This window comes from Somniosus microcephalus, chromosome 31 (assembly GCF_052327205.1).
Source record: "Somniosus microcephalus isolate GS21.2 chromosome 31, FLI_Smic_1.0, whole genome shotgun sequence".
Lineage (NCBI taxonomy): Eukaryota > Metazoa > Chordata > Chondrichthyes > Squaliformes > Somniosidae > Somniosus > Somniosus microcephalus.
Genome location: NC_141017.1, coordinates 33315993 through 33331870, shown reverse-complemented (window position 1 = coordinate 33331870; position 15878 = coordinate 33315993). Strand labels below are relative to the sequence as shown.

Below are 15878 nucleotides of genomic sequence, written 5' to 3'. Positions count from 1 at the left end.
GAATTGGATAACTACTTGAAGTGGAAAAATTTGCAGGGCTCTGGGGAAAGAGCAGGGGGGGAGTGGGACCAATTGGACAGCCCTTTCAAACAGCCGGTACTGGCACGATGGATCCAAAGGCCTCCCTCTGTGCTGTATCATTCTATGATTCTATAAGTCTTCCGAACATACAAGAAAGGCCAGGACAAAACCAGCAATTCCATTTAGCTTGTCACATCCAAACATGGTGCAATCTACATAGATCATCAACCCACTCACTCACTCCCCCGCCCCACCCACCCCCCCCCGCCCCTCTCCGAGTCATGCAGTCGCCTGGGATAGACAAAAAACTTTGGCCAATTTCCTCTGTGACCCGCTAAGACAGTCAATCCATGGCGACTACAGTAAACAATTACAGCTACCCACCCCCCTCACCACCTTGCTAACTGGAATTCTAAAATCTCACATCGGCTAACACTGGCATCCTTTTATTGCCGCAACTGTGGCATATCACGGAACGATTGAAACTGAGTGAACTTTCCCCAACATCGATGACTCCCAACGAAAGCCAACCCACTTGCCTTCAAACCTCTTTCGAGAATCTGGTGAAAAAAATGATTGGGAAAAGACTTCTTCACCCAAAGAATGCAACGTTTGTTGTTCCGAATACTTGGAATCATCGAGTTAATCATTTCTTTTTCTCTTCACTATCAGTCAACAACCCTTATCTCCTATTTGTCTTTCACACACACACACACAGATCTCAAATGAATGTGCACTTGGCGAGTTTTCATGACTGGGCCTAAGCAGGAGGCAGTAGGCCTAGTTCTCATCTGATTACACAGCCTATCATTAGGTGGAGTTGCAATTTACTACATCTCAGCAATCAGAATGCGGACAAAGTCCAGTTTGCACGATGTCTGATGTATGAGGGAAGGGTTCATTTTCTTTGACTTTATCAGGTGCAGCGGAATTTCTTCTTCCCTCCCCCCCCGCAGAAAAGGATTATTTTTGAAGATTTACCGTCGGATTTGTTTTTTGTGTGATGTGTGGCTCAGAGTGATGAAAGTATGTCGGCAAGCTTTGCCAGAGACCTTCCGCGAGCTTCGACGATGCAGCCATCGTTTGGTACGAGTGAGTAGCCATGTTTGTTGTCAACGAGACCAAGACAACTAACGAGCCAGGCATTTTCTAGCTGTCATGAAGCGGGAACAGAAAGTCAAGGGTTGCTATGTGCACGTCCCCCCAGAGGTCGTGGGTTCATGGCCCAGCCCTGCCTGATGGTCAATCTTATTGACTTCAGTTCTGATGAGTTTAGTGAGTTCTCTCCTGGGTCACTGTGAGTTCTCAGTTAGGTGACTGGATACGGAGCCTTTCATTGTCAGAACGTTGCACTTTAAGTAGTGGGAGGGCTGGGGGGGGCGGCGAGAAGGAAATAGCCATCATCCATCTCAACCCTTTGTCTATTGACCAATCAAGGAGCAATATTGGTTAGCGGCCTGGGGAAGATTGGCCCACCCCCCACCCCCCTGAGTAAGGTAGACTCGCTGGTGGGAAATTGGCTATGAGGGAGAAACAAGCTCCCATTAGCCAATTAGCCAAACGTCAACACCTTGGTTAAAGTCATTCTTAAGGTTAATTATTGTTTAAATTGGGCTAGAACGCTAGACCAGGATAGATTGCAACCCCAGGTCATAAACACCTGTTTGGAATTTCCCTGCAACACATTGCACATATGTATTTAGAGTGAACTGTAATCATATGCAACATTTCTGATACCAGCAATTCTTTATCCCAATTCAAGTCTCTCTTGAAGGGAAGGGGGAACCCATATTTCATCTTTTGTCACAATGACCGAATGCTTGTGACACAAGATGATTTTAACTTAAAATTGCCCCATTTTGCAACACAAAATGCTGCATTATAATATAAATTCTGTCACTGCAGAAGGCAATTTGCCAATCACTATTCAGAAATGTTTAAATCTCCCTGTGAGCCGGTGTTGGCATGACACAGCCAATCTTTTTGGGTCTCACATGTTTTTGGACCGGTCAGTCTAAAAATGGGGGCAAGTGTGTGCAGAGGCACAGAATATCTCGCCACATAAGAACATAAGAACATAAGAAATAGGAGCAGGAGTAGGCCAATCGGCCCCTCGAGCCTGCTCCGCCATTCAATAAGATCATGGCTGATCTGATCCTAACCGCCAATCCACTATCACAGAACCATCTCCTGAATCTAACAGAATTGGACACATGAAATAGGAGCAGGATCAGGCTACACGGCCCCTGGGCCCGCTTCACTACCCACAGGGCCATGACCGGTCCGAACCTAGACTCATGTCCAAATTCCTGCCCGCTCCCCGTAACCCTTAATTCCCTTTACTTCTAGGAAACTGTCTATTTCTATTTTAAATTTATGTAATGATGTAGCTTCTACAGCTTTTTGGGGCAGCATATTCCATGGACCTGCATCACTATTTCCTTGCTATCTCTGTGTAGATATCCCCCGAGTAAAAGCCCTGTGGCAAATAAGGGCTTGTTATCTTCAGCTAACTACACAGTAGCATAACTTAGTTTATAGATTTTATTGAAAAAAACCTAACCTGGCCTAGTGGTGGGTGCATCCAATATCAAAGAAAGACTTGCATTTCTATAGCGCCTTTCACGACCACCCTAAAGCGCTTTACAGCCATTGAAGTACTTTGAAAGTGTAGTCACTTTTGTAATATAGGGAAACGCGGCAACCAACTTGCGCACAGCAAGCTCCCACAAACAGCAATGTGATAATGACCAGATAATCTGTTTTAGTGATGTTGATTGAGGAATAAATATTAGCCCCAGGACACCGGGGAGAACTCCCCTGCTCTTCTTCGAAATAGTGCCGTGGGATTTTTTATGTCCACCTGAGAGAGCAGATGGGGGCCTCGGTTTAATGTCTCATCCGAAAGACGGCACGTCTGACAGTGCGGCACTCGCTCAGCACAGCACTGGGAGCGTCAGCCTAGTTTTTTGTTCTCAAGTCCCTGGAGTGGGACTTGAACCCACAACCTTCTGACTCAAAAGTGAGAGTGCTACCCGCTGAGCCAAGCTGATACTGGCAGTTTAAAGTTGGGGTTCAGACTCGATCTTAAATGGGGTCCAATGTTAGACAGTTTGAAATGGAGGCTCAGACTAAGGGATCTGAAAGACGGGGGGTGTTCCGACCTCAGGCAGTTTAAAATGGGGGTGTTAGCTCAGGCTATCCTGTATCAGAAGGGGCAATTTTAACCCGACTCGCTCAGCAGAATCCTGGCGGGTGAGCAGTTAAAATAATGATTAGGTGGTCATTCAGCTCACTGCTGTTTGTGGGATCTTACTGTCTCCAAAATGCTCAATGCATTTGCTGACATGAGTGGCTTTAACCCGGGTTTACTCGCAGGGGCGTCCCGGAGATTAATTTTCAATCCCTGGAGACCCCTGGGCAAATGTTTCTATATGGAGGGTCCACCTACAAATATTCACACATTCCTGCTGCCCATCACCCGCCCCCACCTCGTAAATTCTGGAAGTCCAATGCTACCATTGGAGAAACATTTTAGTGCGTAAAATAGAATTAACAAGCAAGATAATTAAAAAATACAGAAAAATACAATTGGCTGATGACTGACAGACACAAGTCTAACATCCTTGCAAGGGCAGCAGGCGCACGGGAACACCACCACCTCCAAGTTCCCCTCCAAGTCACACACCATCCTGACTTGGAAATATATCGGCCGTTCCTTCATCGTCGCTGGGTCAAAATCCTGGAACTCCCTCCCTAACAGCACTGTGGGAGCACCTTCACCACACGGACTGCAGCAGTTCAAGAAGGCGGCTCACCACCACCTTCTCGAGGGCAATTAGGGGATGGGCAATAAATGCTGGGCCTCACCAGCGACGCCCACATCCCATAAACGAATAAAAAAAAAACTTCTCCTGCTGGACCGCACTCACAGCAGTCACTGCACTTCAAAGCAATTCCTTGTAAATCAAGAGCTTTGACATGTTTCTGAGGCATATGATAAAGCAAGGGGGTCGCCAACCCTCCAGGGTTGCCCTGGAGTCTCCAGGAACTGACGATTAATCTCCAGGACACGGCGGCGAGCAAAAACCCAGGAGAAAAATTATGGAAGCAATTTGTTTTTTTTAATTTTCTTTGAACACTTTTGTTAATTAGTTATTAAAATATTGGAGATGGTGGGGGTGGTGAAGGTCAATAGGGTAACCAAGAGTCTGTTCACTTTCCAATTGGCCGTCAGTGCGTCACAATGATGGACATGTTGGGCAGCCAATGACGGATGTGTGGGGAAGGGGGCGGTTGGAGGTCATGTGATGGTCTCCTGGAATACATCCAACCAAGAGTTGGCGACCCTAGATAAAGCACTGAGTAAATTTGTGCCTTTTCCTTTTTTTTCTCTCCCACATGGCAGCTGTCTCTCATTCTGCCAGTGCATTTCACACTTCATCTACAGCCATCTTTGGTCTCTTTACCTGTGATATCAATATCTCGTCTCGTCTTGACTATCTCTTAATGTCTCCTCACCTCTCCCAGACCTTCCCTTTTGTTCTTTCATCCCCTCCCCCATTTCCCAGCCCCCAAACTGGCCTTTTAATCTGTTTCATTTCCTGCATTTTTCTCAGTTCTGACGAAGGGTCTTCGACCTGAAACGTTGACTCTATTTCTCTCTCCACGGATGTTGCCTGGCCTGCTGAGTTTTTCCAGCGTCTTCTGTTGTTATTTCAGATTCCAGCATCCGCAGTATTTTGCTATCGTAGCGAGTAAATTTATTGCCCATCCTTAATTGCCCGCGAGAAGGTGGTGGTGGACCTTCGTCTGGAACTGCTGCAGTCCGTGTGGTGACGGTGCTCCCTCATCGCCGTTAGTTCGGGAGCAATGTTCCCTTTAAGCGCAGCTCTCTGAAGGTCCCGCACAGCCAGCTTGCCGGATTTTAAATAGAAAAAAACGCACATGCATGGTATTTTGAATGGGCGCGCAGCCCGTTAAAGGGACCCCGTGGCCACCCCGCTAAAAAAAATTACAGGGAACAGGGGGAGAGTGATAGACTTCAAGAAGACTGGTGAAATGGGGGGACACGTGGCAGATGAAATTTAAAGCAGAAAAGTGCAAAGTGATACATTTTGGTACGAAGAACGAGAAGAGGCAATATAAACTAAAAGGTACAATCCTAAAGAGGGTGCATGAACAGAGAGACCTAGGGGTATATGTGCACAAATCGTTGAAGGTGGCAGGGCAGGTTGAGAAAGCGGTTAAAGAAGCATACGGGATCCTGAGCTTCATAAATAGAGGCATAGAGTACAAAAGCAGGGAAGTTATGATGAACCTTTATAAAACACTGATTCGGCCTCAACTGGAGTATTGTGTCCAATTCTGGGCACCACACTTTAGGAAGGATGTGAAGGCCTTAGAGAGGGTGCAGAAAAGATTTACGAGAATGATTCCAGGGATGAGGGACTTCAGTTATGTGGATAGACTGGAGAAGCTGGGGTTGTTCTCCTTAAAGCAGAGAAGGTTGAGAGGAGATTTGATAGAGGTGTCTGGACAGAGAATATAGAGAAACTGTTCCCATTGGCGGAGGGGCCGAGAACCAGAGGACACAGATTTAAGGTGATTGGCAGAAGAACCAAAGGCGACATGAGGAAAAACTTTTTTACGCAGCGAGTGGTTAGGATCTGGAATGCACTGCCTGAGAGGGCGGTGGAGGCAGGCTCAATCGCGGCTTTCAAAAGGGAATTGGATAAGTACCTGAAGGAAAAAAAATTGCAGGGCTACAGGGAAAGGGCGGGGGAATGGGACTAGCTGAGGTGCTCTTGCAGAGAGCCAGCACAGGCTCGACAGGCCGAATGGCCTCCTTCTGTGCTGTAACCATTCTATGATTACATAGGATTACATCGGATATACGGCCCAGAAACAGGCCATTCGGCCCAAGCAGTCCATGCCGGCGTTTATGCTCCACTCGAGCCTCCTCCCGTCTTTCCTCATCTTATCAGCATAACCCTCGATTCCCTTCTCCCTCAGATGCTTGTCCAGCCTCCCCTTAAATGCATCAATACTTTTCGCTTCAACCACTCCCTGTGGTAGCGAGTTCCACATTCTCACCACTCTCTGGGTAAAGAGGCTTCTCCTGAATTCCCTATTGGATTTTTTGGTGACTATCTTCTATTGATGGCCTCTAGTTATGCTCTTCCCCACAAGTGGAAACACTCTCTCTGTATCCACTCTATCAAAATCTTTCATAATTTTAAAGACCTCTATTAGGTCACCCCCTCAGCCTCCTCTTTTCAAGAGAAAAGAGACCCAGCCTATTCATCCTTTCCTGATAGGTATACCCTCGCATTTCTGGTATCGTCCTTGTAAATCTTCTCTGCACTCTCTCCAGTGCCTCTATATCCTTTTTATAATATGGCGACCAGAACTGTACGCAATACTCTAAATGTGGTCTAACCAAGGTTCGAAACGGGTTTAACATAACTTCCCTACTTTTCAATGCTGTGCCTCTAGAAATAAACCCTAGTGCCTGGTTTGCTTTTTTTATGGCCTTGTTAACCTGTGTCGCAACTTTTAGTGATTTGTGTATTTGCACTCCGAGATCACTTTGTTCCTCTACCCCACCTAGACTTGCACCCTCCAAGTAATAAGTGATCTCCCTATTCTTCCTACCAAAATGCAATGGCCCAGAAATTCAGGTCGGGGGCTTCCCGCGGGTGTAAGCCCCCAACCTGCACTTACCTTGCGCGCCAGCCGTTGAGCTCTGGGCTCCCGTGGAATTCCGCTCCAGGGGCCTGGCCCAGCTGCCGGCGCGCAGTGCTTGCGTATCCCAGGGGCGCAATTAGTGCGATGCGTCCCCTGGGATCACGTGGGCCATGGGCAGCCAATCGGAGGAGGGAATGCTCCATTCATAAGATTGACAGGAAGAGCTGTCAAAACTTATAAATACTACGGCCCCAAAATAGCAGTAAACCTTCAAATATTTTTTTTTTTAAATCACACTTTTTAAATAAACTATAAATTACATTAAATAACTATTTTAAACAACAATTTAAATTTTTGAAAAAAATAATTTTATATTCTAACGGGGCTAAAAATAAACTTACCTTGCTTTAAAGTATTTAAAAATAATAAACCTGTGGAAAAAATGTTTTAATTTTAATTAATTGACCACTTACCTTGTAAAAAGCAGGCCTTGCGACTGCTTTTTACACTTCTAAATCCTGCAGGCTTACGATCCTGGGAAAACCTGCAAAAAAAACCTAAGCCTCTCCTGCGCGCGCGTTCGATCTCTGAACCTCTTCGTTCAGAGGAACGGAAATGCCAGTTTCCCGCGCATGCGCAGTGCATGCAGAAAACCGGCACTTCCATTCGACCTACGGGTGAGTGCCCCGTGCGTACTCATCCATGGGGACCCGAATTTCTGGGCCAATACCTCACATTTATCTGTGTTGAACTTCATTTGCCATCTATATGCCCATTCTGCAATTTTATTAATGTCCTCCTGTAATTTGTTGCAGTCCTCCTCAGTATTGACTATCCCCCCCAATTTGGTGTCATCCGCAAATTTAGAAATTGTGTTTTTGATTCCAAAGTCTAAATCGTTAATCTAAATTGTGAACAACAGTGGTCCCAGCACTGATCCTTGTGGAACACCACTACCCACCTTCTGCCACTGTGAATAGCTACCCTTTACTCCTACTCTGCTTTCTGTCTTGAAGCTAGCTATCCATTCCGCTACTTGCCCCCTGACTTCGCATTCTCTGACCTTGTTCATCAGTCTATTATGGGATAACTTATCGAAGGCCTTTTGAAAATCTAGATAAATTACATCTACTACATTACCGTTGTCTACTCTCTCTGTTACCTCTTCAAAAAATTCAATGAGGTTGGTCAAGCAAGACTTTCCCTTTTGAAATCCATGATGACAATTCATTACTATGTTTTTTACAATATTTGATTCTATGATTGGTAGGGAGTACCAGGATTTTGACCCAGCGATAATGAAGGAACGAGCGATATATGTCTAAGTCGGGATGGTGTGTGACTTGGACGGGAACTTAGAGGTGATGGTGTTCCCATTGCTCCTGCTGCCCTTGTCCTTCTAGGTGGTGGAGGTCAGGGATTTAAGAGGTGCTGGCTAAGAAGCCTTGGCGAGTTGCCGCAGTGCATCTTGTAGAGAGTGCACACTGTGCCATGGTACACCGGTGGGGCAAGTGGATGTTTAAGCCAGTGGATAGGGTGCCAATCAAGTGGACTGGTGTGTCCTCTCCATAACCATAGGGCACTGAGCACGGGCTCACTCTGGTCTGTACGGCATCCTTGACACATAGAAACATAGAAGATAGGAGCAGGAGTAGGCCATTCGGCCCCTCGAGCCTGCTCCGCCATTCAATGCAATCATGGCTGATCATCCAAATTCATTACCCGGTCCCTGCTTTCTCCCCATATCCCTTGATCCCTTTAGCCTTAAGAAATATATCCAACTCCTTCTTGAATATATTTAATGAATTGGCCTCTACTGCCTTCTGTGGTAGAGAATGCCACAGGTTCACCACTCTCTGGGTGAAAAAATTCCTCCTCATTTCTGTCCTAAATGGCCTACCCCTTATCCTTAGAGACACGCTCTCTTCATCAACTGTGCTAGCAGAGGAGCTGTTCAAATTACCCAACCACATGGAAAATCAACATGGCTACACAGAGGAACCTTTAAATTGTGATTCATTTAACATGATAGTTTCCAGGAGGAAAAGGAATAAAGCAAAGTGGCACATATGTCAGAGCGAGCCCTTAAATTCACAGTGCTTGTCCATGGAGCTGCCTTCCCCTCTAATGTTTATTCTATCTCCTGAGTTCTATAAACTTATCAGAAACTAATGAAAAGTCGCTGATAAGTTTATAGACTTTAGATAACAGCCCTCCTTTGAACTACCCACAACAAAATCCATGTTAGTCAGGAACAATATGCAGTACAGACAGAGCCAGGAATCAATAGACAACATGGATAGTACCCACCCCAGCCCAGGTTAGTCGGGATCTTGTCGTTTACAGTCGGAATCCACTACAGGTTTTGAAGTACTCGGGCACCTTTACACTGCTGCACCTGTCAGCCCAGGTTCCAGGAGCCGAAGGCATAGTGTTGCCAACTCTGGTCAGACGTATTCCTGGAGGTTTGATCACATGACCTCCCACCTCCACCCGCACGCCAGTCAAACATGGTGTGTTTTGGATGAACAAAATGTTCAATGGAAAATGAAAAAATACGCAATTGTTTTTCTTTGAACGCCCCCTGTTGATTTTTCTCCCGGGTGTTGCTCACAGCAGGAGCTTAATTTTTCACTCCTGGAGACTCCAGGGCAATCCGGGAGAGTTGGCAACAATGTTCCCTTTAATGTTTTGTGGCACACGGCCCCTTTAAGGGGCTGCGCAGCCCATTCAAAATATCATGAGCCGGCTGTGCGGGAGCTGCACTGCACCAAAATGGTGGGTTGTGACTCTGCTGCTGGGGTCATGGAATTCGTTTTTGGGGAATGCCTCCCCATTTTTTTTTTATTCGTTCATGGGATGTTCACTGTATTTAGTGTCAGCCATGGCTCAGTGGGCAGCACCCTTGCTTCTGAGTCAGAAGGTTGTGGGTTCAAGTCCCACTCCAGAGACTTAAGCTCAATAATCCAGCGCCGCACTGTCGGAAGTGCCGTCTTTCGGATGAGACATTAAACTGAGGCCCCGTCTCCCCTTTCTCATGTGGATTTAAAAGATCCCACGGCCACTATTTGGAAGAGCAGCAGGGGAGTTATTGCCGGTTTCCTGGGGCCAATATTTATCCCTCAACCAACATCACTAAAACAGATTATCTGGTCATTACCACATTGCTGTTTGTGGGAGCTTGCTGTGCGCAAATTGGCTGCCACGTTTCCTACATTACAACAGTGACTACACTTCAAAAAGTGCTTCATTGGCTGTAAAGCGCTTTGGGACGTCCGGTGGTTGTGAAAGGCGCGATAGAAATGCAAGACTTTATTTATTTACACTGTTTCCCCTATTTACACTTCCTTCCCCCCCCCCCCCCATTTACACTGTGGGTCCCCACCCATTTACACTATTGCCACCATTTACGTCCACCTCGGGCCTCGGTTTAACGTCTCATCCAAAAGACGGCACCACCGACAGTGCAGCACTCCTTCAGTACTGCCCCTCCGACAGTGCAGCACTCCCTCAGTACTGCCCCTCTGACAGTGCGGCGCTCCCTCAGTACTGCCCCTCCGACAGTGCAGCACTCCCTCAGTACTGCCCCTCTGACAGTGCGGCGCTCCCTCAGTACTGCCCCTCCGACAGTGCAGCACTCCTTCAGTACTGCCCCTCCGACAGTGTAGCGCTCCCTCAGTACTCCCCCTCTGACAGTGCGGCGCTCCCTTGGTACTGCCCCTCCGACAGTGTAGCGCTCCCTCAGTACTCCCCCTCTGACAGTGCGGCGCTCCCTCGGTACTGCCCCTCCGACAGTGTAGCGCTCCCTCAGTACCGCACTGGGTGTGTCAGCCTGGTGTTTGTGCTCAAGTCTCTGGAGTGGTTGACACAGTGGCATAGCTAGCATCTAAAACACAGCACGTGGAGAAATCGTACAGCCCGATATTCTTTGAATTGCAGTGAAGCAATCCCCTCCCAAAATAAAAATTCAGTGCCATTGTGGGAGTCCTATTTATGGATTACTTTGGATGCCCTGCTGAATAAACTAGGACAATTTTGATGGCAAATTACCATAATAAGTACTGACAGGGTTAATAGGTTAGTAAAAGGAGCTCCTGTTGCTGTTACTTATTCTCTAACACATTGGATGATATGGGACAACCCATGAGTGGCCAGTGAACATGTCAGTCCATTGAGTGGCCATGCCCCTCCTCCTCTTCCTGTGGAGAGGGTTTCGCTGCGCTGACTGAGCACACACCATAGTCAGATTCAAAGCACCTCTGTGTTATCAGTGCACTGTACAGCTCAGGGCTTGAGTATAACTGGGAACTTAGTGTTTCTGCCATGCTGCCAAACCTGGACACCGAATCCAACTTTATGTACATTCAGCAATCGGATTCAGATCAAATGTTGATACAGAGTGAGTACAGTAAAATTACCCTTTCCTTTTCTTTTAACTAAACTACCTGCAAATTTTCATCTGTTAAATATATTTTACAATGATGGTTCCAAATTCATTCATTCATCACCTTGATGTGCTTTGAGGGGAAAGCTTTAAATTGTAACTTTACAAATAGACGTCTCTGGACCTTAGGGAAGCCCGCAAGATGGGTCTGTCACTAGGTTGCTGTATCTGCGGACTTACTGACACATTACGCTGTATACTGAAAAGAAACATATTTTTGGCCACAATAGCATCTTTTTTTCTTTCAGAAGCTAGACCGGGGTGGGAGGGGGTGGGGGGGGGGGTGGCGGTGCGGTGGTGGGTGGGAGTGGGCGTGGGGGTGTCTCTGGGACTGTGTCAATATTTACAGGAGCTCCCCACACTCTACAGTTTGATCAAACTTCAGCGATGGGCTTGCTGCGACAATACGTGTTACTGCGAAAGCCAACTCTTTCGTATTATCGCCGCTCAGCATTCTGACCAGTTTTGATATTGTCTCTAAAGCAGATTTGGACTTTTCAGGAGCAGCGTGACTACAGATTACTTTCTTGCAACCTGTTTGTAATCTGCAACAGTCAAAGACCTCTCCTTCTCCCCACTCCCCTCGAAGTACAATTTTTATTTCCATATTTGGGACTCGGGATGTCAAAGTCACGAGGGACTCGGAATCATCCCGGCAGCTTGACGTGTTGAAATCCTCGTTCACGGAGATCAGGCACTGAGTATCCTGTTCATCGAGCTGTGTGTTTTGATCTCTGTGTGGCTCCCTGTTTCTAAAACAATGAAAGTTGAAAGTCTTTGTAATGTCAAGGCTATGGAAATACAGGACATATTTCCAGAGTTTTCACCCTACGCAGTCGTGGCTGAACAGAGCCCGAGGCCACTGATTAATAGTTCCAGCACCTCTTGCCCTACCCTGTTCACCCCGCCCCTCCTCAACACCCACAGGGACCATACCCTCGGTGTCCAACTCTCTGCCCCATTCCCCTCACTCCACCTCCACCACACTTGACCCAAGCTCCCTGCCCAGGAAGGAGCTTGGCTCTGTCAATGAGTAAGACCGCCTAAACGTGCAGAACCCATGTTAGACCTTTGCTGTACGTACCTGGAAGTACCATTCACTCCATGCCCTCCGTATTGTACCTTGAACTATGAAAGTGTGCCAAATTTGCACCACGCAACTTGCTTTCATGATAAACCTCTTCCTTTTGCAACAGGAGTAACTTTTTTAAAAAGGAAAGCAATTGGGATGAAATAATTCAAGAACTTTAAAATAAAAGACCTATTAGCACATGCTTACTCCAGTGAACGTCCCACCCCAACTGTGCTGCTGTGAGGGAATGCTGAGTACCGGGGCCAGCCTGGAAGCTGCCTAAATGAAACAATGTGGAGATGCCGGTGTTGGACTGGGGTGGACAAATGTGAGAAGTCACACAACACCAGGTTATAGTCCAACAGCTTTATTTGAAATCACAAGCTTTCGGAGCGTTGCTCCTTCGTCAGGTGAAGTGAAGAGAAGCATATAGACACAGCATATATAGTCTATATATATATATATATATACTGCGCCTATATGCTTCTCTTCACTTCACCTGATGAAGGAGCAGCACTCCGAAAGCTTGTGATTTCAAATAAAGCTGTTGGACTATAACCTGGTGTTGTGTGACTTCTCACATAAATGAAACAAGTTTGTGTAATTCCTCCTCAGCGCATGTCCACTACATAAAGCGGCCAATAATTAGGAACATAGAAACAGGGAGAAGGCCATTCAGCCCCTCGAGCTTGTTCCGCCAACCATTTAGATCATGGCTAACCTGTATCTTAACTCCATCTACCCGCCTTGGCTCCGTAGCCCTTAATACCCTTGCCGAACAAAAATCTATCAATCTCAGTCTTGACATTTTCAATTGACCCCCCTGCTGCCGCAGCTTTTTTGGGGTGGGGGGGTGGGGCAGAGAGAGTTCCCCATTTCCACTAACCCTTTGTGTAAAGAAGTGCTTCCTGACATCATCCCTGAACGGCCTGTGTAACTGTCACACTGAGCACCATATAGAAGGTTAACAGCGAACACACGCACAGTCCGCGTGATCTCCTGGACTGGGTTCAATCGCCCGAAGGGGTCGGCGAGGAATCTTTCAGACTTTCCCCCCCCCCCTTATTGGAATTTTTTGCCGCTCCCGGGAGATTACATGCCTGCGAGTGGGGTAGGAAGTCTAGTCATGATGCTCTGGCCATCATGAGTGTGGGACAGGCTTGATGAACCAGCTGGTCTTTTCCTGCCCGTCATTTACAAACGTTCGCTATGCACAGTAGGGACACTCTTTAGGGGTTGCGGGAGTGGGGAGGAAGCCGTACTCTGCAGTAAACACCACCAAAAACAGATTACCTGATCATTCATTCATTTGCTGTTGGCGGGACCTTGCTGTGTGCATGTTGGCTGCCTAAATAACAACAGTGAACGCACTTCAGAAGTAATCCGTTGCTTGCAAAAAATGCTTTGGGACATCCTGAGGATGTAATAAGGTGTTATATAAATTGCAAGTTCTTTCTTGTATTCCCTTAATCACCGCAGCTGAATAAAGAATTAGCTAGTACAGCTGCATAATTTAATGTTTCAAGAAATAATGATTGTTTTTGAATTCTAAGCCTAAACAAAACACAACTGCCGCAATAATCGTTTTTGTGTATCTGATACACCAGGTGAAAAGAACACTAAATGTTAGTTCAGACGTGAAACTTTTACCTTAACTTCTTAGATGTGAAAAAGGCTTTTTAAGATTCAATGTGAGGCTTTTTGAAATAATTTGGTGGAAACAATTTTCTATAAAAAGAGACTTGCATTTCTACAGCGCTTTTCACAACCTCAGGATGTCTCAAAGCGCTTTACAGCCAATGAAGTACTTTTGAAGTGGAGTCACTGTTGTAATGTGGGAAACGCGGCAGCCAAGTTGCGCACAGCAAGCTCCCACAAACAGCAACGTGATAATGTCCAGATAATCTGTTAGTTATGTTGATTGAGGGATAGCTATTGGCCCAGGACACCGGGGAGTTAACTCCCCCCTGCTCTTCTTCGAAATAGTGCCATGGGATCTTTTACGCCCACCTGAGAGAGCAGACGGGGCCTCGGTTTAACGTCTCATCCAAAAGATGGCACCTCCGACAGTGCGGCACTCCCTCAGTACCGCACTGGAGTGTCAACCTAGATTTTTGTGCTCCAGTCTCTGGAGTGGGTACTTGAACCCACAACCTTCTGACTCAAAGGCAAGGCGTGCTACCCAATGAGCCACAGTTGACACTATAAACAATTCTTACTTTTCAATTCTAATTATCTCTCTACAAACAATGACGTAAGAACACTACTAGGCACTCGGTCTGAGTATTAAACAAGACTTTAATCAACTGTTTTTCAACATGGAGATCTAGTTGTGTCCTTCACTAGTTCCTGTTAAAGAATGTCCTGAGCAAGCTGGGCCCATGCCTGAGTATTTATACTCTCCCTGGACAGTGCCACCAGCAGGCCGCCCAGTATTACTTCATAAGTCATTTCCACATGAATTTTAATTATAAACAAAGTGAAGCTTAGCTGATGTCATCTTTCTGTTTTCCCTCTCACTCACTCTCTGAGACAACCTCCATTTCAGGTTTAAAAAAAAGCACTCATTATTAGTCTGTGGAACTTTTGCCTGAGAAAAGTTGCAAAGATTCATCTTCCAGTTTTCCTTCAAATCATTTGGAAAAACAAACAGATAAACACTCTGAAGAAAGACATTCTGATAGAATGATATTGATCTGGGCTGAGATATTCTCCACAATGCACTTGCTCAAAATGCAGTATTTGTGGAATAGCAGAGACTTGAGCACATAATCCAGGTTGACACTCTGAGGGAGTGCTGCACTGTCGGAGGTGCTGTCTTTCCGATGAGACGTTAAACCGAGGTCCCTTCTGCTCTCTCAGGTGGACGTAAAAGATCCTACAGCACTATTCGAAGAAGAGCAGGGGGAATTATCCTGGGCAGTGTCCTGGGCCAATATTTATCCCTCAACCAACATCACTAAAAAAAACAGATTATCTGGTCATTATCTCAGTGTTGTTTGTTGGGAGCTTGCTGTGCGCAAATTAGCTGCCGCGTTTCCTACATTACAACAGTGACTACACTTCAAAAGTACTTCATTGGCTGTAAAGCACTTTGGGACGTCCTGAGGTCATGAAAGACACTATAGAAATGTAAGTCTTTCTTTTAGCAGACTCAGGTGTGGGGTGACAGTGTGACAGCTGTGGGATGAATATCTCCCTCAATCTTAAGCTTTGGAGAGAGGCATAGGCCTCTTTGTAAAACATTAATAAAGGCACAAAAATTGTATAGGTAATTTTAATGGTGTTATTGTGAAATAGGATTTTTTTTAATGTTATGTTACCAAACTATTTTTTTGCATTGGGCAGGACTAACATTAAACAACACCCGTCTCAGTTTGTGAAGCTGCCCCACAATATTGTGCACAATAGAGTTAAAGCTCATCGCTACAGGCTCTGGTTGTTGGAGCAACACAGATGACAGGGCGATATGACAGACGTGCGCAGAAGCAACAACAACAACTTGCATTTATATAGCGCCTTTAACATTAGTAAACGTCCCAAGGCGCTTCACAGGAGCGATTATCAAAGGCAGTTTGACACCGAGCCACATAAGGAGATATTAGGACAGACGCTTGTCAAGGAGGGAGGTTTTAAAGAGCTTCTTAAAGG

The 15878-nt window shown here is 46.1% G+C and overlaps 1 protein-coding gene across 2 annotated transcripts in view; it reads left to right on the top strand.

Annotated features, from left to right (window-relative positions):
• Nucleotides 1–928: 928 nt before the first annotated feature.
• Nucleotides 929–15878, top strand: part of LOC147097722 (nuclear receptor subfamily 5 group A member 2-like) — a 73356-nt gene continuing 58406 nt past the window's right edge. Inside the window, exon 1 of one of the 2 annotated variants that reach the window (XM_085971760.1) lies at nucleotides 929–1107. In XM_085971760.1, the coding sequence (XP_085827886.1) occupies nucleotides 1050–1107 (58 nt within the window). In that variant the 5' untranslated portion in view covers nucleotides 929–1049. Of the gene's footprint in view, nucleotides 1108–10944; nucleotides 11111–15878 lie in introns of those variants that run through there. The other variant, XM_085971759.1, reaches the window with a different exon arrangement.